The sequence below is a fragment of the Argiope bruennichi genome, chromosome 1 (assembly GCF_947563725.1).
Source record: "Argiope bruennichi chromosome 1, qqArgBrue1.1, whole genome shotgun sequence".
Taxonomy (NCBI): Eukaryota; Metazoa; Arthropoda; class Arachnida; order Araneae; family Araneidae; genus Argiope; species Argiope bruennichi.
Genome location: NC_079151.1, coordinates 63,859,447 through 63,887,132, shown reverse-complemented (window position 1 = coordinate 63,887,132; position 27,686 = coordinate 63,859,447). Strand labels below are relative to the sequence as shown.

The window sequence follows — 27,686 nt, the reverse complement described above, 5'->3', positions numbered from 1 at the left end:
ATGTATGAGTAATTTCTTATTAAATACGCAGTGAAACTGAAAAGCTAAGAAGTCTCCTGCGGCCTAAAATAACAAATTTGCGAATTAACTTTCATTTATTCTTTCATCATTTTTCTGCATCAGGATCTTCTAATATAAATGCGTAGCGCATAAATAAGCCATACTAACAGATATAGCGATCGTCAAAATCAGAAAGCTTTAAGGAGACGGTGGACTTTAAAATTAGCAAAAATGGAAGAAAACGTGAAATTTTATTTTTATCGCTTCATCACCAAAATATATGTTTATATTCAACTAAATTAGTGTTATATAATGCATCGTTCAATAAAATAAACATTTGAAGGGTTAAGAGGAAAAGAGCACATCTTAATGACTTTTCTCAAAATGATATAGTAATTAGATTTAAATATCTTTGAGATGTTCCAGGTGTCTTAATTTTTGAAGAAATTGATAACAAAGATTTCGGTCAAACATTAAAAGAAAACGGGGTATGCATTTTATGTTTCGAATTTTTTTAGCTCGTTAAAAGTCAATTTTAGTTCAGAAAAATATAAAATTCCTATAAAAATTCAGTAAGTGTGCATAAAAATATTTCTGAAAAATTAGCATTTAATTTGAATTAGAAAATCACACATAGTTTTGTTACAAATAAATTTACATTGGGTAATAAGAAAAAAAATAGAAAAAATTAAAAATGAAGTCATATTTTGAAATTTTAAAAAATTATATATATTTTAAATGTTTTAAAAATAATGTACTTCGTTTTAAATGTTTTTTTAAAGAAATTTGACGTATTGATATTTTAATGCTTGTGCATAAAAAATTTCATAGCCCTGAATGAATAATTTCCAAAAGTGTCACTGTCAGGGGACATATATTAGGATATAACATTATATATAGAACATTTGTACATATACAGTGAGCCACAACACTGAGTATACACCTCTAAAACTTTTAGACTCCTACCAATTACAAATTAAATATTGATTTAAAATAGATAAATTTTTTTATCCTAGATACTTTAACCTCTGCTTTACCATCCTATAATAACACACTTCTATAGTTAACTTATTTATTACGAAAAAAGTTAAGCGATTCGAAGAAAAGATAGAAAACCATGCCACAAAATTGAGTATACACTTTTTTATATTTGTAAATTTTGCCACCACTTTTTTTAGTCTCAAATTTTTTTTTTTAAGAGTTTCAGGAGTAGCTGCTGCTTATAACACGTGCTATTGCACTTCAACGCTTTTAAATAATATTTTTTCTCATTAAAAATCGTAAAATGAGCTCTCGTAGAGAAACTACTGAATCTGAACGTTTATTGGTTGTAAAATGGTCGAAAGAGGGCAAATCTCTTCGAGAAATCGCTTCGTTGATTGGTGTAACTCATGGTTGTGTTCAAAAAATACTACAGAAGTATAAAAAAACTGGATCTGAGGCCAATATTCCTGGAAGAGGACGTAAAGAAATACTGACTACTACAGCGAAGAGGAAGATCATTCACTCAGTAAAGAAAGATCCGAGGGTGAGTGCCTCCAAACTAGTTTTATCGATGTCCTCTACAATCGGGAAAAAGATCTCTGTTGAAACAATTCGGCGTACCCTTCACCAATATGGGTTTCATGGTCGTACACCAAAATGAAAGCCACTCATCAAGCATGTGAATAGACAAAAGAGAATGATTTTCGCCAAAGAACATCGTTTAAAGCCTATTTCTTTCTGGAACACTGTAATATTTTCTGATGAAAGTAAGTTTAATCTTTACGGAAGCGATGGACGATTTAAAATATGGAGAGAAGCTGGGAAAGCACTGGCACCTAAAAACACCATTAAGACAGTCAAGTTCGGAGGTGGATCTGTCCTCGTTTGGGGTTGTATGTCGGCTGGAGGAGTTGGAGAGCTTGCTTTTATTGATGGTATTATGGACAAACATGTATATTTGGGGATTTTAAATGATAACTTGAAAAAAAGTGCCATTAAGTTGGGGCTTGGATCAAGCTTCATATTATAGCAGGACAACGACCCCAAGCATACAGCGAAGATTGTGCAGTTATACTTGCTGTACCGTTGCAGGAAGCAATTACACACTCCAGCCCAGTCTCCAGACCTAAATGTCATCGAAAATTTGTGGTCGCAATTAGAGAAAGCTGTACATGAGCACGAAATCACAAGTAAGGAAGTTCTCAAGAAGGTTCTGAGAGAAGAATGGGCTAAAATTTCTGTTGAAACCACTAAAACACTAGTAGAATCTATGCCCAGAAGATTACAAGCTGTAATTCAAGCAAAAGGTTATGCAACAAAATATTAATTTGTACGTTAAAAGGAAATTAATAAAGGTGTATACTTATTTTTGTGGTGTTGTTTTTCCTCTCGTCTCAGATCTTGTATTTTTTTTTCGTGAAAAATAAATAAACGTAACAATTTTATTAGTATAGTATGTAAAGCTTAGACTAAAGTATCTAAGGTAAAAATTTCAATAATTTTAAAGCAATATTTAATTTGTAATTGCAAAAAGTCTCTAATTTTCCAAAGTGTATACTCAGTTTTGTGGCCCACTGTATATTTATCTCATTGAATGAATGAAAGACAGTTCAACCTTTTCTATAAGAAGTACGTCCCATTATATAATTGAAGGTAATTCTATCCCAAAACAGTGGTATCCCCATCAGGGAGGTGAGAGCCAACTATTGAACTGGGAATTTTTCATCCTCAATTATAACTATTAACCGCTTAACTGTTTTGCCCGAGTGCCATACGTGCATCGATTTATCGAATTTTGATAGTTGTAAGCAAAAAATAAACCATTCATAACGATTATAATTCAATATTAAAATTACTTAGAATACATAGATAAGTCAAGTATTCAATGGATTTCCATTTGAATCAAAATAAGAAAATACTCAAAAAATAGAAGGTGTCATCTTATTAGATAGTAAAGAAAATAAAACAGTTAAGGGGTTAAAATCAGATTATTCAATTATTAAAATGACAATAATATCAGGCAACTTTTTCACATGCAAAGCATATTATCCCAATAAAACTTTAGGCCGGCGTCTTGGCCTTGAGGTAGAGCGTCTTCCCCATGATCTAGGCATCCCGGGTTCGAATCTCCTGGTTCGGGCATGGTGTACTTTACCCTGTGTTCTATCTGTCAGGTACGTGGAAGAGTCCCCCCTACGGTAAAAAGAGGTTGTGCAAGCGAGTGTGTGAGTGTCATATTCATATGAACTAAAGTCAGACTTCTGCTATCGGATACTAAGGGGTCCTTACCTTCAGAAGCTACTGCACCCCTCTTTCCCTGATCTTTTGCTTTGAATTGTAGTTCAATCCAAAGGGGATAAACAACAACATAAAATTTTAGAATCTATTACATGCAGGAGAAGGAAATATAGGATGTCAAAGCCTAAAGTGCATATGTAGTTAGATTTTAAATGGCATGCATAATTATGTTTGTTACATGATAGTAATGTCCTGTAATTTAATTCATTTTCCCTTCAGAATACATCCAGTCTGGGACTAACTTTCTTTTTCTGTGTTTAAAAGCATTGAAAATGAAAAAGTTATTTCCCGAGTTTTAAAAAGAGGAAGAAAAGAAACAAAAGTACTTGTCACTGTAGGTGTTAGTGCATAGGGTATACAATTAAACACAAAAAATAAATCTGAATCATTTGACTGTCTGAAAGGAGTGACCCTGACCGAAAAGTCTACGATCGTCATCTACAGAAGAATCCGACCTTAGCCCATTTCACCTCTGGAGATACACGAAAGAAATTCGTTCAACACTGGCAGACTTAAGAGAAATATAAAAATAACACTTCCGCCTTTATCCCACTGTTTGAATGACTGTTAAAACCTGTTCCTAAGACATTAAACAAACAATTTAGCAGGAATATTTTATATAAAAAAGCGGTAATGTCCGTTTATATTCTGGGTAATCAGAGTTAAAATGACAGATTTTTTTTTCTATAATAGATCAGGAAGAAAAAAATTATATTAAAAAGAAGGGGGGGGGGAATTCAAACACTAGACGCAACAGTGGAGAAAATATTAGTCTTATGAGTAGTTTCATTAGAAAATTGAAAAGAATAGTTTATTTCGTATTATTTTAGCATTTCAATTTCAAAACGGAAAATTGTTTACATCAAACCGCTATTGATTTTTGACATATGATAATTGATTAAATTAAATTATTTAAAAGTTGTCAATACTGTATTATCTGTATTTCAACTCAATTTGTTCCATTCAATTTTAAATTATACTAACCAGTAATTTAAATAAACCAACTTCTGAATTGTACAGAATGTTTTCCCGCTTCCCTATCCAATATCGGAATAATCAAATCTTTTAAAAATCCAACTAATGCAAATACGGTTTCCAAGCCAAATAAATATGACGGTCATTTTTATTAAGTTTCAATATTCGCAGTAATCACATACAATTTCACTGGATTGAGCGACGCATGAGAAACCATGCGCCTATTTTAGAGCTTTGAAATATAAGAATAAAAATAATACAATATTGCGCATTATTTAATATGGTTACAATATATATTAAATACAAAGAGAAGAAGAAGAAATATGAGTGAAATAAATGATTTAAAAAAAGATACAGATCTCTAATACGAAAAATTGTAACATTATATTTTCAGTCCAATTAGTTTACTTTATTTTTAAAATTTATTATTAATTTTTTAATAGCGATAACGCGTGCAACCAAATGCATTTAATATCGTCGCAGTACACGTGAGTGTAACTCGATTTATAGATTTAATTTAGTTATATTAATATAGCGTTTTAAAGCAATATAAGGCTATATTAGGATGCACCTCGTCATTCTAAACCACGATCAGATGACGTAGAAGAAAAATACTTGAGCTGGTACCCTCTTCTCCACATCGGCGGGAGAACGTTTTGTTCCAATAGGATTCAATGTACACCAGATCAGCTAACACGATAATTCTTCGGTGGAATCGAGTCTCGAAGCTGGATCATAGGGTTCCGGATTGGAGACCTAATGATCCAAGACCTATGGTCGGAAACCGAGACCTTACCACCAGACTATCGCGATCATAGTTATATTAATCCAGTCGTGATAACTAACTAAACTAAAGAAAAGTACTGATGTAAAATAAACTTAAACATTTTTTAAAGCTTATTAAAATACGAGAAAACATTGTACAGAGATAAAATTGGCATAGCTAAAAAGCTGATTTTTTTTTTTTTCAGTTTTAAATGATGCTTGTACAATACAATGCACCGAAGTTAATGAAGATAAACGCTGAAATATTTATTAATTTTTAATTAAATATTTTATATAGTTTTCTCAAGCTCCTTCTTATTGAGAACCTACAACCAAAGAAGTAACTACGTGCCAAATATGATAGATAGATCTAGGTCCAAGAATGAGTTTTATAATTATTATTATTATTATCATGAATATCGCAATTTACTGATACTATGCCAACCTATATGTAGTATCATGTTAAGGACAATAAAATAAAGAAATGAAATTAATTCTATCAATTTGATATAACTTATTACCCAACACAAATAATTTGAGCTACGTCATAATCATATAAAACAAAGAAAGAAACTCCGAACATCTTCACAAACAAAAGAACTCCATTTGGATCGAAAGCAGTAACAAGATTTAAATAAGGATCGGCTAAAATGGAGAGACACTTGAAGGGAAGAAGGCAAAAAGAGAGAACGAGTTTAAAAATGATAGTAAGGTAGCACAAAGAAGATTAAGTAATTCGGTGAAATACTTTTAATCCTCCAGAATGGATGGCGATAGTCTGGAAATAAAGGATAAAAATGATTAGATTGAAAAGTCGCGGGAATAATCTTTTCGGAACTATTTATTGTGACTGAACTAAATAAGACACCGATGGAATGATCTAGTTTGGGGCACTAGAATAATTTTAGTTGATAATGTATTAAATTAATGGCGAAAAAGTAGAAAAGCAATTAAAAAAATGTTTTAGAAGTAACTTTTAAATACTAAGTAACAAAAAAAAAGTATCAGTCATGGAGTCTTTAATCTATAATTTTTTAAAATCTGCAATTGAAATCTTCTACGGTAAAAAATAAACAGGAAATATTAAGTAAGCAAATTTTCACAATACCTCCGTGCCTACCTATTTGTGCATATCTTTTCAAAATCGTTTGACAAATTTATTAATTTGTAAAAGTATCAAAAATGGTAATTTAGATACAATAAAAATTAATCAAAATGAATATTTTGGAACATATTTAATAATTTTGAACTCCGGCCCGATAACGAGGATGATACCTGATTGACAACTCCCTCTCCGAACATGCGCACCACACCAACTTGAGAACATTTGGTCTACGGCATCAGATTTAAAACTCATCAGGCTTGCATACGCGACAGAACTTTAGTGAAATCGGGTTTCGAACTTAGAAGCTTCCAGCCTCGAATCCGAAACTATACCAATCTCTGAACTGCGGTCAAATGACAAGGACAACTTGTGACTCGATATACTACTTCTCCCCGCACCATAACATCGGGAGGGCATTTGACAAGTGGCATGGAATTCAGCATGAACCAAGTCTATGCGTGCTGTAGTTATTGTGAGAGATTATATTCGGTCAGCCAGACAGACAAACTCCCTCTTAATAGATTTCGCTTAAAATCTGACAGATATCTACAAATTTGGTGCAGACTATAACTCAAAGAGTTTTTGAGTTATTGTTTTCACAAACAAACAGACACAATACCAAAAAAAAGTTTTTTTAGGGGGGATCGATAGAGAAATAGAGATTCGTCAAAATCTGTTCGAATTCTTTGAGGATCAAAATATTTACTCTTTGTATCTATAGAATATTTACTCTTCGCATATGAGAGAGTAAGATTTCATACACATTCATACGTTTTCCGAATGAATATATATATATATATATATATATATATATATATTGAAATGATATAAATGTTTATGAAACTTCACAAAATCCATAGCTGTCTAGCTCCAAGCTCCAACTATAATTTTACTTTTTCATATTTAAGATTTTAACTGAATATTTTATTTTAGTAGATTTTAGGCATTCTTGAATTAACGGCATCATTGGTATACAACTCAATTAGTCAAAAGGTATGATGGCCAATTTTTCAATGGTTATTCTGGCCTAAATATTAAACTTTTATCAAATAGTAAAAACAAACATCTAAAAATAACTATCCACTTTTTTTTTTTTTTTACAAAGGACATAAACTGCTAAATTACTGCAATATTTTTAATTTAGAATGTTGTAAGGAAAAGTCTACAAAAATGGAAGCATCAGCTTTTTCTTAACAACCGTAAACAAACCACGTGTTATCTTCACCCCGTGTTAATTATAGTTCTAAAAAAAGAAGACAACATTAAATCCCTTAAGCCAATGGAGATTAGATATGCACACAAATTACCATTAAAAAAAAGGGCATAATCCCATCTGTGATCGTTCACATCCTATCTGTCGGAACAGGTGCTGCCACGGGACATTGGAAGGTTTCCTAGGTAACCACTTCCTCCACAGACTCACGTGAAGCCGAAGAGGGTTTTTCCATCCTGTCAATAAATAAACTCCCCCTTCCTCTCCCCCCTTCCGTACACACAAGGCAAGCAAAAATCTACGCAATAGATAAGGATCAGGCCCCTGTGCTCGCGGTTCATTCGTTCTTCATCTCCAGGTGTTTCGATTTCATTCGGATATGCCGCTGCCACCGACTGCTGTACAAACGTTGACACGAAAAAGAAAAACACTTACAACGCGGCAGACGATAACGATGGTAAAGCAGAGAGAAAGAAAAAAAAAATCGTGGCCGATCAAATATTGAACCCTTGGTTAACGGTGAAAGGTATGAGACGCCGTTTATTTAGTAAGGGAAAATGATACTTGTTACTTTCATTGAGTAAACGCGGGCGAGTATTTAGGATGCTTCAGTGGGGTATTTGAATAAAAAGTTTTTTCAAAAAATGTCGACAAACAGAATATGAAAGAATAAATATTCGAGATGCTAAAATCACGATAATAACGTTTGCACGGACAGATAGGAATAAAAGGATCAAATAAAATTCTCGACTCAAAACAACCGGAATAGTGCAAATATATGGGGAAGTAGTCAAATGAATTAAAGTTAATAAAGCAATAAAGGTTAAATGATTTTACGAATTATAGTCCCCAAAATTATTCAAAAATAAAAATTACAGGTGAGTTCATATTTCAAGTATAGTTTAACTCCTTAATATACGAATTTACTTAACTTCCTAATTAGATGACACATCCTATTTAGGACATTTATTATTATATTAATTCCTATAATAATATAAGGCCATTTGAGATATTATAGCATTTATTTTTGTGATTTTTGCATTTTCAGTTACTTAATACTTCAACTTATTGTTGATTTAAAATTAAAAATTCAGTAATACGATGCGCGGATCAGACTCGTCATTGTATGTGAAGGGGTTGAAGAGGAGATGAACTATTTTTCATTAGAAACCACTAAAAATGAAAATGTAATTGCTGTGACATTTCTAGTGATAAAATTTAAACTTTTAATAAAACATTGGGAGAAAAAAGTGGACGATATATGTTGATTTGTTATTTGATGGTTGCATGTATCATCATATAGCACACAAAATAATCTATACCTGACACACGAGATAATCTATATAAAATGTATTGAGATAATAAAAGCCAGAAAAATTGTATAAATGCAAGAATCATCGTCTAGCACACAAGGTCAGTTTCCAAAAAGAACCCTCTATATTCTTTATCATTCGTTTTCTTACTCCACCTTTTATCTACTGAGATAAGATAAGGTCACCAAACAACGCAATTTCTTCCGCTTTCGCATGTAAACCATCATTAAAAAAATCTTTTAAAAACAGTTACAACAAAGAACTCCGAAGACTGCTTCCTATTTATTTCAGATAATTTATTGATGATTATTTTGTTAAATTATTTTTCACTTATTAACAAAAATCTACACATATATTTAAGAACATAAAGAACACACATAAACGTGTGTGTGTGTGTGCGTGCGCGCGCATACGCTTGAACCTGTATCAAAAGTAGATTAATCAGATGCTAATATTCTAGCTTAGGTGTCTATTCTAATCGTGATCCAACGATTAATTTCTAAACCGTCATAACTAGAAATATATTTCCATTTGATGAAATGCTTTAAATGGCGTAACGATTTAGATTCTATATTATTAACATCAATACAGATATTGCTGAAAAAATTAAGAATCCTAAATTTTTAAACAGTTTCTCAATTATATTTAATTAAATATTCTTGGGACAATAACATTTTAAATAAAACAATCCCACTCTTCAATGTTAAAATTATACCTTTCTACAAAAAAGAAATGGGAAGTTCATTATTTTGGACTAATCAACAAGAATTTAAAGAAAACGCCATTCATTTATTGGTGGATTTCATCGGGAAAACTGTTGTAAAAAAAAAAAAAAAAAAAAACGAACAACCTGTGAATTTACATCATTAAAATCGAATCTCATATGTGCATCCAATTATCGGTTCTAAAACATATAAGTTAAAATTAAGTGACATTTTAGTGACATTATAATTCATTCTAAAATAGCATATAATAAATGAACACCTCGGTTATCTTATGGAATCTTAGTTGAATCAGTATAACAATGCGTTTTCTAAAAATAAAGCATAATTTAAATGGATAGTTCAAAAAACAACAACAGTTAAGGGGTTAAAAGGCATAATCAGATGTTTCTAAGCCTTGTTATCAGATATAAAATTTAACAAAACAAAAGAAACAATAAGAAAAGGGAAGAGAAAAGCAAGAGGTTCAATTATATGTTTAGCATTATATGTACGAAAAAAAAAATGAACATTAAACTCAATATCTATAAAACCACCTCTAAAATGTAATGATATTCTTAAAACACTAACAAATTTTAAAACAAAATATTATAAAAAATGAAAACTTTTATTTTTATAAATAAAAAAGTGAAAACGTACGAACGGCTATGAAGTTTCTGTAGCTTGAATCTAATGCCATTATATGATTTAATCATGCAATTTCTTTTTGTGCGAGATGTCACCTCACACCAATAAACCAATTTCCCCTCCTCGCTTTTTTCTTCAAAGAGATTTTCGTGTCGTATTCTGTCACATCTTTCTCTTGATTTCCAAGCAAAAATGAAAATTTATAGATATATTTCTTCTTAATTTTTTTTTCCCATTCAAGTGGACTTGGATATTCTTTTTCTTACCCCACATGCATTTCGAATTCTTTTGTCAAAAGAATTTCTATAGCCAACTGTAATCGAGACAGTTTTTTTATTTATTTATTTATTTTAACATTTTCTCTGTTTGACAGACTGTCAAAGCGAAAACATGTTTTTAGCATAGATGTGAACTTCATATATGATTAAATACTTGTAGATTGTAAGGTTTCTTTGGCTGTGAAATAAGTGCCAACTCCGATAAATTATAGACTGCACATAAATACTTCTTTCTTTTAATAATATCTAATGTAACATTTACACATAACCGTCAATGAGTTTTGAAGAAATTGAAAATCTTATTCAATAAAAGCAATTCACTAATAGCTCATTTACAAATACAATTATTCTACAAGTGTCGTACAATAAATAGGAACTAAAAATAGCTAACAGATACTGGTGTCCGCATACTATTAAAAGACAGAAAAAACCACTTAATGATCCTAATAAAAAGCTACACATAAACGAAACTACAACCGACACTGATAGCAAAAGAATAATCCTCAAAGAGGACAATCTAAATTAGTCATTATGCTTCTAACCACATATAGTTTCAAGCAGCCAACACACAATTAATTGAATTGGCCTAACCTCACTCACTTACGCAGTCTAGATCTCTCACCTTATGATTTCGAAACATTTAATAAATTGAAAAAGTTTTCAAATAACAATTCCAATGACAATGATTCCAGCCATGTATCGACGAGAAAAAAAGAAAAAAAGACTGAAAAAGTTTTAATATTGTGTGTGTGTGTGTGTGTGCGTGTGCGTGTGCGTGTGCGTGTGCGTGTGTGTGTGTGTATTTGGTATTGTATTAAGGTAAATGCCTCGGCAAAAATAGTATTTTTTGAGGTACAAAAAATTATTACTACGCCAAGTTTTTAGGCAGATTGTTTACTGAATGTTTCAAATGAAATCAGTCTGATCCGCTAAAAGCGTTCTTCAGAAAATAATCGAAAACGATGCAATAGAAAAAAATTATAAAAATACAAGGTAAAAAAGTATTATTTTCAAGTTTGTAAATGCAAATAACAACCTCAGAAAAACAATTCATTTGTTCAAACTCCAGTTTATTATTGTTTAATAAACATTTTGTCCCTTTTTTAGATTTAAATATTAACTACAAAATTATCTCAAAAATTTTATCTAATGGAACAATATTCAAAAGTGAACTTTGTTCATTATATTTAATTAAACCATTAGCCAGTACAGCATTGGATTTTGTCCACTAATTGAAAATAAATGTCCCATTTAAAAATAGTGCATAGTAAAACCGAATACTACATTTTTTTCTATGTCTAGAATTTTCCCATCATAATTTTACTGAGGAAAAGAAATAGTATGCATGCTGTCTCAAATCTTTATTCAAGAAAAATACATGCAGTATTAATTTTCTCTTCTAACTGGCATTAGGATGAGAAAAATAAAAAATTTTACAGAAATAGTGAATTGATTATTTCTTGGCCTGTGATCAGCAACTGTCAAAAATGTTTATTATTTTTAGGATTATTCATGTATTAACCATTGCATTTCGACATCAATGCCATAGATATACGAAGTGGCCTGACGGATGTCCCAGATTAATCCTGGACAGTCTCGAATTTCACTTACTTTTCTAGATTCGTCCCAAATTTGAATTAAAGATATGTCGAATTATCTCATTTTTTACAATCAACGAATGATGCAAATTAACTTTTTATATCTCGAATAAAATTATCAACAAATTCATAACTTTGTTCTTGCATCATTAGATCAATCTTGGTCTAGGAAAATTGAAAAGAAAAGACATTTGTAATTAATTAAAGTGATTTAATAACCAAGCAATATTTTAATTTCTACCTTCAACTGGTCACATCATGAGGTAGAAGCGGTGCTTTTAAATATCATCGGAATATAAAGGGAAAGGAGAATGAATTTCCTTTAAAATTAGTTCACCGACTGACTATTGATGATGGCAGTCACAATCTAGTCAAGATCTCCCATATGAAATAAAAATACGCAAAATTAGAACAGTGGAGAGCTGGTGGGGGGGAGCGTGTTTCTTTCTTTTTCCTCTCTCTCTCTCTATTATAAACGTGTAATAGATTTTTAAAGAAGAATAAAAATTTCAAAATCTGAATTCCAAATATACTCTTACAAAGAACTTTTCAGCAGAAAAAGAATCTTATAAGGAATTCTGGACTAAAAATAAAAAACTTATCCTCAAAGTGCGGAAAATTGGAAAGCGTTCACCTTCGATAACCTCACAATAAATAGCATTACATGTTAAATATGGTGTCGTTTGACAGCCTCCTTTGTTATCTTTGTTTTAGCGTAAATTTTCAGCTGATTTCGAGATCTTGATCGTAAATGTCCACTCGATTAGGGCTTGCAATACAGGACCAAAATTTCAATACCGGTATTCGAAATTTTAGAAAAAGGTAGAAAACGCTACTTTGTTTTATTTGCCAGTTTTATTAGAAAGGATAAATATCATAAAAAATAATTTGTAACTTATAAATTATAACAGTATATAAAGAATCACAAAAAAGTAAAGGAACAACTTATTTATTTAAATCACAAAAAAATTGTAAATATCACTATTCAGTCTGTGGTACTAATACAAATTTTTGAAATGTGATCTTAAAAAACATAATGCATCAATTGTACTGTCGTTAAGCCTGAAAAGTAATTTTGTGTAAAAATGACCAGCTGTCGAAAACGCTCTTACGGCATCTATGCTAGTTAGTGGTACTGTTAGCAATGCACGATATACTTTTTCCAAGTATTTACCTCTAAATCCCTCATCTTCAAATAAATCGATTTCTTATCGGATGGTTTTGGATATAGCTGATTTCTGTATTGTATTTTGGTTCGTTGAAATTTTCTTATTTATCGCTAATTCTAATTTTTGTTCAAGAGACGATTCCTTTTCACTATCGACATTAGGGTTATCATAATCTTCGATAACTGAACCGAATTCTTTTGAATGTGGATAGGTTTGTGGGTAAAAAATTTTAAGAAAATTTACTATAAACTTAATCAGATTTGAATTGGTTATTTTCTTTTATTCTTTTTCATTTTCATTTTTAAAATCATTATAATTATGTAAATACCATAAGACATTTTCTATTTCGATATGCCTTTCTTCTGTGCGATTTTTCAATATAATATATAATCTTCAGATAGTGATGTGTGCTGTTAGGAGTAAACGGTTCCAACGTGTTTTGAAATCTAATATTAACATATATTCTGTTTTATTTTCAGTTAGTATGTATTATAGTAATATGTCATCTTTTATAGGGGAACATTTAAATATCTTAACAATTTTTCGATCTTTATAAATTATAGGAAGCAATTCTTGATGGGTTAATATTTCATCCTCATTAGCAATATCTTCTTCAACAATTACATTGTTATTATCTTCAGTGTAAATATCACTCTCACTTTTACTCTCTTCAAAATTGGAATCCGATGTTTCTATATCCACAGAATTTGGATTCTTCTGTTCTTTATTTTTTTGGTATAATACATCTATTACTCCTAACTGAATTCCATGAACATAGCACAATTGCTGATTTGCACCAATCAACTTGCCAACTTTTTTCATAACTGTTGCTCCATCAGTCATTATGGATACAATTTCTTCTTTCAGGGATAATCTATGTTTCGCTAATTTAATTTTAAGCAATTAATTAAGCCATTAATTAGTTAATTAATTTCGCCCGTTCAAAACAAAAACATATACTATTTTGCTATGTTGGCGATCCCAGAACATATAGTGGAGACAATTTCAAAAATTTCTAGTAAATACCGAAAAACCGGTATTTAAACTTGTGAATACCGATATTACAAAATTGTACAAATGGCTCAAAATACCGGTATTCGGTATCCCGGTATACCGGTATTGCAATCCCTAATTGCGATCCATACAAATATATTCTGTCAGCACTCGAATGATAGCCAATTTCTGCATTTCTGTTGTTCGGTAATAATATGTTACCAGATTTGTGGTGCGGGAGCTTCGGTTATGGAAATTCGTTTTTAAACAAATTTACAAATGCATGGCTGTAAAAATTTAAAATTGATATTTTTAGAGCTTATTGATAATGATAGACTACTGGTTCTTTTAAAATATTCTAAAATATGTTCTTCCAGAAAGTTTATGCATGGTGTAATTTGGATTCACCAAATATTTGGATCTTGTACCGAAAACCCACAATATCCTATTTTATCGTGTAATTTAGTTCAATATGAACAAGCCGCAAATAATAATATAATCGCATACTGAAAATTAAGTAATTACTAAATGTTACATACGATGAGATTATTATGGTAAGTAAATTCAACTCATGATCGTAATTATGTCTTTGAAAAAAAAATCTATTCAAATATACGTTTGTTGTGCAGTTCAGAAATCATTAAAGAAATTCTCATTACATTTTATTGCAATCAAAATATTTAAAACAATAAGTCTAAAAAGAATTCTATAAAAAGTTAGCATTTTACTATCGTTATCTTCTAACAAATAGTAATTCCGTGCTTTGAAATAAGAACTCTAAATTGAACTTTATTAAATTAGACCAGAAGAAACCTAGTAATACTATTATTAAGTCATTTTCTCCATCTAACTCTCATGCCCGGTGATTCAGAACTTGTAAGGTCTGCTTTATAACTATCCATTATGTAATTCTTTCCCAACTCGAAAGAGCTATTTCTACTTTTTTTTTTTAATGCCGTAGCGTTTCTTGAAACTCTGAACATTTAAATGAAAATAAACCACACCTCCACAAGTGATGACCCGGACGCGATATGAACACGCAACCTTCTGATTTCCAGTTTTCTTGCAGGCCAGATTACATAGTGGGTAGCAATACAGCAGAACCTACAAACTTTACACTTAAACCCTCCACCCACCTTCCTACAAATCGAAAAAAATAAATAATTATATATATAAAAAATTAGTATTAAAAAATGCAGCTTAAAAACAAGAACTTTGAAATCTCTTAAAAATGATGGCAAATAAAAAAAAAAAGCAATGATTAAAATATTCAACTTTTTTTAATGAATTTTCAAATACGAAATAATCTTAGTTTATTATTTTAAAGCCATCTGGTTTGAAATATATTAATTCAAACATATAATTTTAATGCAATTTCATTCCCAACAAGAAATATCCGAATTAACTTCGAATTGCGGATTCATTTCAATTCGTACTGTATTTTTGCCTACATTTTATATTCATTTTGAATAATTTAATAATTAATTAATAAAATGATTTGCTTTCGATATTTTTTGGCTTACAGAAAAAAAACTTTTAATACAAAAATTTCAATAAACAGTTTCTGTTTTCAACATACAAATACAATAAAAAAAATTTAAATTAAAAATTAAAATATCAATTACTTTTCTGCATTTATTGGACTGTTCATCTTGATTTATTTAATTTTCGACAAAAAAAGTTAAATTTCCTCAATTTACCACGGATTACAACAAAACATTTTAACTTAATCTGAGCCACTTTATTCAATGTATGCTTCTTCCAAATTTCCAGTTAAATTCGAACTAAAAATATTTAAATAAGCGAATTTTGGAAACCAGGTTTTATTTCAATAATATTGATAGCACATAAAATATTTTTTAAAAAAATGAATAAAGCGAAAACATCCCGGATAGACAGTTTTTGTAGAGCAAAATATGAAAAAGTTATTGAATAAATCTATCCATCCATAAAGAAATCGGGATCTTCCCCCCAATACTTTTCAGCCCTGTCTGCGATGTTCGGGTCTCCCTGAAGCAAGGCTTCTGCTAGTTTGCTGAATTTTTCCACCCATCACGTTGAGATAGTGGCTCTTTCAGAAACTACACCGCTCTATTTATGTTGGATCCTTGCCAAGTTCGGAGCTGTACTTAAGGAAGAGTGAAAGTTTTTTTCTCTTTATTGTTTTTATTTATGACCAAAAGAGAACTCGGCTGTCTCCAAGTCGTCAGACATAAAATGAAGGTCAAGGATTGACAGAAAGGTAAACATGATCGAATTTAAATGCTTACTTCCTGTATTAAGAAATTTGCCCCCAAAAAATTCATTAGCCAAAATTTTAAAAAAAATTATGACATAAACTACATATTCAGTTATTAAAACCCAAAAATCGATATGAATATTTTAATAAAAGGAAGTATTGGTTATGTGGGCATACATGTCAGTGGTCTTCAAAGCAAACTGTTAGGCTTAAGAGTAAAAATTTTGGCACAAATGTACTTTAGAAAGTGGGAATATGTACTTTTATATTTAAAATGTTAATTAATTAAAAATTAATTGAGATTTTGACGTTTATATCCGAAACAATGAAAGCATATATTATTTTTATATCAATAAAAAAAACTGTCTTTTCCAATTAATATGCAGTTTTTCTTAACTTTTTACAGGTTTTTAAAAATATTTTTACTTGATTTTCAGCAATAGATTACATTGGAAGTTCAAGCTATTTTCATTGTTTCATCAAATGTTTAATTTCGTAATTGTCTTCCATTGTCGAAAGTTAAGGAAAAAAGCTTTGTTCCTTAATCGAAGAGTGAAATCGAAAAGTGAAATTATATTGCTGCTTAAGATAGGGAAATTTAAATTTTTAATGTCACTGTGATGTGATAAAACTAGTGCAAATTCCTCTTTTGTTAAAAAAAATCATGAAGATCACATCATTTATAAAAGATGTCATTAAATAATCGCCAAAAGCGGCTAATATTAAATAACACTTTCCAGTTACAAATTGAAGTGTAAAAATATCGATATATATCACTGTATATAATCCCATACTCTTTACTTATACAATTCCTATTTCTGTAAATAATTTCGCCAATAATATTTGCTTATGAGCTCTCGAGTTTGTATTCTTAATGGAGTGAAATAGTCCACATTCAAAGAAAATCCTCTGTATTTCGTAAACTATCATAATTCTTATTTTCATCCTTACAAATATATTAAATATTTCTATATTTAATATATCTATTTCCTCTATGTTCATATTTTAGCACAATTTTTAATATTTATACATAGTTTAGTGCACATCATCTATTTCGTGAGCCTCACACTTAGCAGTGTATTTTTAAACAGAAACATAACTGTATTCGTTTGATAATTTTGATGGAAAAAAAGCGAGTGGAATATGAATGTATAATCTATTTTAACTAATTATATATGCTGTATGAAGATGTAAATAAAAATAAATTTATAAATACATAGAATCCAGTTGTTAAAAGAAAAAAAAGGGGAGAGAGAGATGTGAATTTGAAATGCACTCAACTTTGAAAAAATTTCTGCAATACATTCTTCCTACGTCCAGCCATCTGTGAATGCACAATTAGCTTTTCAAAACCGTAGACTGATTTGAAAATTGAAAGTAGTAAATGCTTATAGTTTTGGATTTATTACAATATATGAATGTTGCACTTTAATATCATGGCCAGATGTCATCTACATCAACAAAATTGCCAAAGTGCTAGTATGACAACGTTCATGCATGCACTCTACAGATTAAACACACACATTCACGCAAATTGGTGGACTTCGATGGAAACGAGAGGAATATCAAATCTCCTCAAAGCGAGCAATAAATGTTCAGCAACCGAGCTCGTTTTCATCTGTATTTCAATCAAAATTTCTGCAATACATTCTTCCTACGTCCAGCCATCTGTGAATGCACAATTAGCTTTTCAAAACCGTAGACTGATTTGAAAATTGAAAGTAGTAAATGCTTATAGTTTTGGATTTATTACTGCATATGAATGTTGCACTTTAATATCATGGCCAGATGTCATCTACATCAACAAAATTGCCAAAGTGCTAGTATGACAACGTTCATGCATGCACTCTACAGATTAAACACACACATTCACGCAAATTGGTGGACTTCGATGGAAACGAGAGGAATATCAAATCTCCTCAAAGCGAGCAATAAATGTTCAGCAACCGAGCTCGTTTTCATCTGTATTTCAATCAAAATTTCTGCAATGCATTCTTCCTACGTCCAGCCATCTGTGAATGCACAATTAGCTTTTCAAAACCGTAGACTGATTTGAAAATTGAAAGTAGTAAATGCTTATAGTTTTGGACTTATTACTGCATATGAATGTTGCACATTAGTATCATGGCCAGATGTCATCTACATCAACAAAATTGCCAAAGTGCTAGTATGACAACGTTCATGCATGCACTCTACAGATTAAACACACACATTCACGCAAGTTGGTGGACTTCGATGGAAACGAGAGGAATATCAAATCTCCTCAAAGCGAGCAATAAATGTTCAGCAACCGAGCTCGTTTTCATCTGTATGAATGTGTAGTGACTTGATAACAATCATGGCACGTGGAAATTACTTAATATGGCAAAGTCGGCACTTATTAAGAAAATCAAAATTTTAAAAAGAGAATCTTATTAAAACAATTCAAGAAGAAGTGAGAACTCCCGTCCCTTAAAAAAATTTGATTTAGATTCCCCCCCCCCAAAAAAAAGCCTATATCAATAATTCGAACCAATTAGGGACTGAATCCAAATATGTTTTCAAACGCATTCACCAACAACTACATAAAAGAAACCTTGCACATATATTAGTTTCATTGGATACTCACTGAGAAAAAATTTTATTACCTTTGCATGCTGTTTGTTTGTTTGTTTTCTTATGGCACTTGCCACTGACAAGCCCGCTGTTACGAAGACAGCGATTTAAGCCTGAGGGGGAACGTCTCTTATTTTTTATAGCAGCGCCAACTAGGGCCAAGAGTACGACTTTGCCACTCACGCATCACTCATTCGCTTGCACAACCCCTTTTTACAGGAGGGCACATTCACACATCTCACAGATAGAACAACAGAAGAACAACCATGCCCAAACCGGGACTCGAACCCGGGACGCCCAGATCACGGGGAAGACGCGCTACCCCTATGCCAGGACGCCGGCCCTTTGCATGCTAATTTCGATAAAAGAGTAGCATTCTTCGTGATAACAGCTCCATTAGTCGTCGTTCCAGAGGCGTCTTCTTTATACTTAAGAGGCAAAAATAATCTATACAATTGAACCACTACCATGTTTCAAATATTTACAATAATATGCAACTTTGGGTTCTAATTTTAATGAATAGATCCATATGTCTGAATACACTATTTAAATGCGAAATAGCAGATGTGACTTGAATAGAAGAAGAAAAAAATCCAGTTAAATGTATTTCAATTTATTCATTTTCAAAAACGGAGGGGGAGTGGGGCAAGTAATTTATGCGCTTTGTTAACAAATTATTACATGATTTGCTTGAAAAAGGAATACAAGTAAAAAATCTGCTGTTCTGCATTCATAATAAATTGACACTCGTTCGAATTTATGACCACATTTCTCACCTTAAAAAAAAAACATAAAACACAAATTATTATTCTTGTGATTCATAAAATAAACGAAGGGGAAAAAAAAGCAAAACAACCAATTTCACTTCACCAAATAAGAACAAAAGGGGAAGCCCTGACCATAAACAATGCAGACAAAACCAAATGGAGAAATCTTTGTTTTCTTCCTTGTTACTCGGACTAATTTCCGTTCTGAAAATTTTCCAGCTACAAATTATCGTCCAGAAACTTCATTAGCAATGGCAGTGAAAGTCTGCATGTGTGACGTCACTTTTCGATGCTCCATGAATCAGTAATGAGGTCATCCGTACGTCATTAACCAACAGCCCCGAAACAATCATCTGTTTTCTTTCTTAATGAACTGCCGTAAGAGACAACAGCGTTAAGCAGGTGAAGGACTGCGCTATGCCTGATAGGTTCCGGATGCCTCGTATATGCAGGAGGCGTGAACACAGATGTTGGAATTAATGATTAATCTTCCCGGAATGAATTCGACTGATAAAGGATTCGAGTCATTGGTTTTTATTATTGTTCACGCATTTCTAATCCACCATCAAAAATAAAGATGCAATGTGAGAGAACAAAATGGTAATTTGGTCATTTACCTCAGCTGGAACAGTTACTGGGCATTAGCTGAAAAGGAATTCTAAAAGACTTACTTTAAAGACTTTAAATCGTCTTAATCAAACGGGCAATAAATATTTTTCATCGAATTATTAACATTATATTATTTATAAGCTGGCATACTAAATATACATTGCGTGATGTACATATATACATATAAGATTCGAAAAATTTTATAAGTTTTATAGACTAGCCCAATGGACCAGAGCTACTAAATTTGACATGTAAACAGATACCTTTCAGGAAGTAAGTGGTCAAACTGAAAAGATTTTTTTTTCAAGATTTTAATTGAACATTTAACTCTCAAGTTATTGAATATTTAAGGTTTTCTCTTGACCAACTTTGAAGTATATTTATCAGGCAAAGTGCCATGTGTATTTTGTTCACAAGTACCTTGTCATGTGTACTCAAGTTGTGTACTTAGCAAAAGTACACATTCATTTGTACACATTTTATTGATACTATTCTCTTCGTCGTCCGTAACGCGTCTAGTGCCTTCAAATGAAACTTCTGAGGGACAGTCGTAACGCGCTTCAAGCGTTCTTCTACGATTTAAAACTTTTAAACGCTTTGTAACTGTTTGAGTTTTTACTTTTGTTGATTCTAATGCGACGAAAAACATAAATTTTTGTGGACAGGAAAGGACGGCGAAAGGTTTAATTTTATTGCCATTCTTTTTTCTAGTTTAGATAATTTTTTAGGAATATTTTTTAAGTACATTTTTTACTAAAACCTTTCATTGCTTTAGTTAAAGAATTCCTATTCACAAGGGTTTGCAATGATATTAAATATTTTTTCGTATCATGTTATAAATAAGAACAAACTTTAAAAAATAACAGAGATGAAATAGTTAAAGCATTATCACGTTAAAATAATTCGAATTAGAAATACTAATCATGTTCGTATTATATTTATATATATAATATATATACATATTAAAATTATATCTGAAATAAGCATGATTAAAAAAAATGAGACTATTTCTAGAATTTTTTAGGAATCTAGAATTTTTCAGCTTTAATTTTTTCAAATATTTGACTATTTTCCAATAAATTGCTTATGATGCCATTCATTGGGTCACAGTCGTATTCACCTTTGCAAGAACCCTAAGGCATTGCAAGATTCGAGGAGCCCCTTTCCCGTCCTCAACTTCAAAAACCTCTTTTTTTGTTGATTTTAGTTTAGTAACTAAATAAGTAATTTTTAAATATCAAATATTCTAACAAGTTTCAATAACAAAACTTTTAAAAACAGGACACCTTCAAGAGAGGTGGCTTCAATATATCTCATAAACAGAATTTAAATGTATAAGTATTTTAAACAAAACATTAAAATAATAATTCACACTTTTTTAACGCATCCTTATTATTCTATTAGAAAGTTGGCTAGAGCAGGTGAGCTGTCAGTCAGTCAGTCAGCCAGCCAGACTACGAAAAAAGTTGAAATACGCTGTACGCGAATTTGAAGACGTACGGGAGAAGAAATCCCGAAAACGATTTTCTAAAATTTAAACTGTATTCTATTAGAATTTGAATAAAGTCGAATACATTATTTTTATAAATGAAACGAAAGTATGTAATTGGATTGCTCTAAAAACAATGCATTGAAAACTTCCCCAAAAGTTGTAAGGCCCCTAGACAATTGCCTAATCTGCCTGTTTGATAATCGGGCTCTGGATTAGGTAAATAATCTTATAAATGAGGAACAGATTTCGTTAATAATTTTTGCAGCTAATTTACGGAGTTGGATATCATTTCTGAAAAGATAAAATGGAAAAATATAACATAATACTTTTTTATGATAAAAAGGGCAAAGAAAGATGAGAAGCTGACGAGTGGAATCAAAGAATCGTTAAATTAAACATTGAGATTTTTTAATTAAAAAACAATTACAGTCTTTAAAGAAAACAAAATTTTGAATAGAGCAAATTATTAGCATATGAATACTTTATTACCAGTTAAAAACAGCTTGACCAAATTGGTGACAACTTTAAAAGCTACGGAAGGTTATTTTTAAATATATCTCGCAATTCTGAACAGTGATCAGTAAAATGAAATCACAGTCAAGTCGGCTATCTTTCCCATACTATACCATCAAAATAACGTTCGCTGGTATACCAGACAGGTTCAACGAATACCAGGTCCATATATACAGCAGATGTTTAATGTGAAATCTGGGAGTCGAGATTGTAAAAAAAGGAATAAAAAGAAATTTGTTGAAATGAAAAGTAAATTCACAGAAATACACAGCGGAAGTATAGTGCAACACAATCAATAACTATTCATGGGTTTCTTTTGAAAAAATAAAGCAGTAAATTTAGGAAAGTAAAGAGAAAGCAAATATTACTTTTTACTTTAAATGCTCAATGAAAATGATCTGTGGCGGGAAAAAAATTATTTATGTCTAAATTTTCGATTGTAGAAGTTAATAAACAAACATTTATATCTTTGTCATTTTTTTTTTTTTCCATAAAATCACATCCCTAAATTTCGTACTTAACTATGAACCAACATCTATTTCTTTTCAATTTTATTTTCGATCAGAAAAACAGAAAGATCTTGTCTATCCACCCGAAAGAAGAGAAGACAGAAAAGGAAAAGAAAAAAAAAAGTTTTGCAAAGATTGAATAGAAAAGACTTTTTCTCCAGGATTTTCTTTAAATCACTCACCAAGAAACAAGAACGGCACATAAAGAATTCAATTTCAATATCTATGTGGAAGAAACGACATTGCAATAGAAAAATCCACCGAATTTCTCCGGTTGTATACAAAAAAAGAATAACAAACCACTACAGACAACTGGGATATACTAAAATAGACGATATTCAGTGTCAGCAGATGGCCCTAATCGTGATGTTTATTTACTTAACATGAAAGGTCCGCGGACACACACAGGAACTATCTTCTGCTAAGACGTGGCTTGGATTGTCAACGATAAATTGTCCATGAAGACGGTAACTCACTGATAAAATCATCGGAGATATCTTAACAGGCGCTCTGATCGATGTGTCTAGTTGTTCAAATTACATTTTGAAAGAAAACTCTAACGCTGTTAAATAGTTTTAGAAAGTTAGTAGCGCTTGTTTTTGTTAATGGCTGAAAGTAACAATTGTCACTGGTACAAATGTTTGCGAATCGGTAAGCGATTTTTAAAAGGAAATGAGTGAAACGACATTATCAGTCGTTTCCGTAACAATAATTTAGCAATTTATATTTAAACCGTGTATTTGGCAAAAATTCATAATCAATAACTTTTTAAAATTGTTACGTTTTTTGACTCGAAAAACGGCATTAATTCTACAATTTATTGTTAAAATACTATAAGACTATCTCTTCTATCTTTTAAAGCCAAAATATCTCTTATCTTCATAAAACATCTCAGAATAATAAAAATGAATAAATTTAAAACTACGATATATTTAATGACTATACAGCAACTTACTTCAATATTTAAAGAGCAAAGTAGAACGTTAAACAATAAAACATTATTTTAAGACATCAGAGGAATATTGCCATAAGCAGGAGGAACATATTTATAGTGGAAAATCATTTGCATTAATTACCATTTAAAATTAGTCTGAGGGAGCTAATACAAAGCATTGTAAACGACGATAAAGCGTTAAAAGATGAGAAAATAATAGCGAGGTAATAATGTATGAATATTCATAAATAGATGAAAATATTAGAGGCGATTTACTTGTAAATCAACTATTTTCTCGGACACTTTGGACCCAATAGTTAGCAGTTTAGACCAATACGCTTCTCGATTCTTATATTTTAATACAGAGAATAGACAGCAGCAAATATTTCACAAGTAAAATTTAAGTAAATAGCAAACTTACACTTACTTAAACAAATAGCTCCTTACACGCGGTAAAGTAATGAGATGCATAATTATTCACCTAATATAAGGGCTTGTTTACTGTTCCGAAAAATAAATATATATGATTATTTTAAGTAGAATTTCCTAGAAAAATTAATCTACATCTTTTTACTATTCTGTAAGTGTTTTTAACAATCAAAATTGAAAAATAAATAAATAAAACGTCAATATGATGTACCGAGTTGAATGGTGAGCGAGAGGCACCATTCGAGTACAAGGGTTAATAAATTCGCTTTTTAGGAAATATGTGCGAATAAGCAAACGAGGGGCCCATTTTTATGCATAACATTCGACTTCAAAAAGATGAAATTTTTACGTTCATTTAAATTTTTGAATTTGACATAGCTATATTAGTAACCACTGACTAAAAATAATCAAAAATTAATCCCAATAAAAAAAATCAGAAAATTTAAAATTTTTACACTCAAAATTCAAGTCTCTTTAATTTGCATGAGAACTTATTAAATCATAAAAAATAGCTTGCTTTGATATTGCCAGAATTACAGTACTGTTTCTCAATAACATGCAATCAAAAACCAAAGGCATTGCAAACAAAATTTGCAGTGAAAACCATTAAGTTCCGAACTCCGATAATTTAACTTTCTGACCTTTCCGATAGTTTAAATTCAAACTATATAACACAGTCATAAACTTTCTATGAAATAACGATTATAATTAATTAAATATTATCGCAGTGGCGACAGTCAGTTTTTTGTGAAAAAATCTGGAATACTACGAATTAAATGAAGGGATTGCAAAGCAGTTATTAGTCATTTCGCTAACTTTCTGACAATCAGAAACAGACGAGTAAGATAATGTTACTTACTTAATAAAAATACATTCTCAATCCAGCAAAGCTAACAAATTTTGATGGGGCAATTTACGTTAATGTTAACTAAGTAAGACTTATTTCTCAATAATCTCAAAACGAATCAAGATTCGAAAGTGTTAACAATAACAAAATGCAACATTTTTAATATTAATCATATCGACATAAATTCACTTACTTTATATATTAGTAAAGCGTTACCAATTAAAACAAGATATTACATTTTAAATACCAATCAAATCATTTTTATATGAATACTTAATATTTAATAATAATAGCAATTATGTAATATAAAACAATAATATATAAATATTTTTTATTAAACAAAAGTCTTCTAACTTTATTTTACATCAAACGTGAATTTTTAGCTATTAGTGAATTAGCTAAATCAGGTTTATTCAAGCAAGTATAGGGGGGGGGAATGAAATTTATAAGCTTCAACAACAATAACAGAATTAATGACAATTCTTTAATCTCGTGTTTGTGAAAGGCAATGAGAATGGTTATAGAACTTCATCGCTTAAGAGTATTATATCTTATTCACCTCAAATTCACAATCTTATATAAAAATAGATGAAATATTTTATAAAATATTTCGTCACATTAAAAGATTAGCGCATTAAATTTCGACTTGTTATTTTCATTTGAGCGTGCGGAACAATTCACAAAGAATTAATAGCTTTTACTTATTTTATTTTTTAACAAGAAATATATTACTTAATAAATAAAAATTAAAAGTTGAGCAACGGATTTTTATATTTTATATTTTTTTTTAAAATTATGTTTAAATTTTCAAAAAATTATATATTTAGAATCGTTTTACAATATTAAGTTATTAAGTATCAAACATCTAATGTAAAACGCTTGATCTCATTGATCAGAACAAAGCCTTAAAATACCCGCATAAAATTCGTTTGTGCTGTATCTTTGAAAAGAAATGCCACTTTCCATACAAAAAAATTACTTCCATTTATAATCGCCCATGCGTGACCAAATGGAACGATTCGGCAATTGTAACACAAAAAAAATAGCGTTATAAACACGTTGTAAACTTTTCAACACTGTCGTGTAAATGTTTGACATGCCGTATATAAAAGGCATTCATGAAAAATCTGTAAATATTGTATTTCTTTCGCACTGTGTCCTATATAGCTTTATTTCTTTACAAATATAAAATCCAGAAATTGACACACTAAAATTTTGACATTAATCTTTGGATAGCAGGCAATTTTTTTACGATTAATAGTGTACTTCATTGTATGTTAATAATATAAATCCATCACAAATTAATTAATAACAATCTTATTATTAAAAAAAATCCAGCTGGAATATTCTTTTATTGATAATCTTTAAATACGTAACGTTACACACAAATTTGAAGCATAGCGTCAAAGTACTGTATTGATGTTTACTGAAGTCATAAACTATTTAAACGGAAAAACATTGATATTATTTTCTCGAATTCAATGACAACTTCAAAAAACAAAACAATACATTTATATAAGATATTTTATGACACAAATCTCTTCTATTTCGCCAAAAAAAATAGTGTTGCAAAGGAAAGTAAATTTAACAGGAAAAAAAGTATGTTTTGTATATATTTATTACGATCGCTAACATTTCATGAGCATGCAATTATTTATTGTTTCAAATCAGAAAAATTCTGCAGTTTATAAATGTATTATTGAATATACAAAGAATTAACTAACGCAAAACTTTGAAACTGAATTCAATTAAGCACAATAGACCCGCAGACGATCGCAAGATGCTGCCAAACAGGGTAACATCGGACGAGAATTCCCGCTATTTAATCCCAATTATCAGCATGCACGGTGAATGTCAGTGGGAAAAATTTCATATTTGGCGATAAATCGCCTAGAAACGATTACAAATCGTAGGAGGTTACAAACGGCCGTTAGCCTCTTCGCGTAGACACAGCAAATTCCACGTGATACGAAACTAAAACTGAGTGCAACGAAAAGTTCTAAATAGAACACTTACCTGAGCATAAGACGAACAGGAAATTTGCAGAACACGAATGTGTGCGAATCTTACGATAATCCTCAGCCGTAGAAAAAAGTGTGGCAAAACAATGACTGTTTATTGTGAAGTGCGAGCCAGAACAGCGATTGGCCGTGACGTGCTGCCTGCCCTCCCAGCATGCAGTGTACTGGAGATTTGGTCGCCTCTCCGGCAGACCTACTACTCAGCGGGAAGAGGCGATTTCGGAGTTGAAGGGGTGGAATGATCGCCGTGACGGAGGGGAATGTTTTCTTCCGTGTGGATTGTCCAAGCAGCGATAAATAATCCATCTGTCTGTCGATTGCCTTAGTAAATATCAGATATGAGGTTTATTTTTTTTCGAAAGATAAAAAAAAATAATGCCGCTATTTTGGCTATGTTGGAAATGCTTTTATTACATCAAATATTATTTGTCATTTTTTTTTTCAAACGATTGCTACACTCAACTACAAATAATTACAATTTATTATTTTTTTTAAATTGAAATTAAAATCTTGATCGCGCATTATTAAGTATATATATAGTTATAAAATTTTGTATCAAATTATAAATTTTTATGATAAAGTAGTATTAAACTAATTTTTTATTGGAATTTAAAATTTTAAAAAAAATAACAAGCAACGTGGCGAGAAATAATTTTTGTTTTAAAAAACTTGTCTTGAAATTAGAAATATA

At 30.8% G+C, this 27,686-nt stretch overlaps 2 protein-coding genes across 5 annotated transcripts in view; one reads left to right on the top strand and one right to left on the bottom strand.

The window, feature by feature from the left end:
• The window catches only part of LOC129965557 (xylosyl- and glucuronyltransferase LARGE1-like), a 281,900-nt gene extending 254,732 nt beyond the window's left edge, over window positions 1-27,168 (bottom strand). For all 4 annotated transcript variants that reach the window (XM_056079575.1, XM_056079556.1, XM_056079565.1 and 1 more), the window contains exon 1: window positions 26,991-27,168. The gene's annotated coding sequence lies outside the window, so the exon portion shown is untranslated. The remainder of the gene's footprint in view (window positions 1-26,990) is intronic.
• On the top strand, window positions 1,286-1,645 carry LOC129972870 (uncharacterized). Its single transcript, XM_056087174.1, has one exon. The coding sequence runs from the start codon at window positions 1,286-1,288 to the stop codon at window positions 1,643-1,645; it is 360 nt and encodes a 119-aa protein (XP_055943149.1).
• Window positions 27,169-27,686: the final 518 nt, after the last annotated feature.

Bases quoted from the DNA above. Each gene is read 5' to 3' on its own strand.
- LOC129972870 (XM_056087174.1), top strand. From the start codon at position 1,286: ATGAGCTCTCGTAGAGAAACTACTGAATCTGAACGTTTATTGGTTGTA.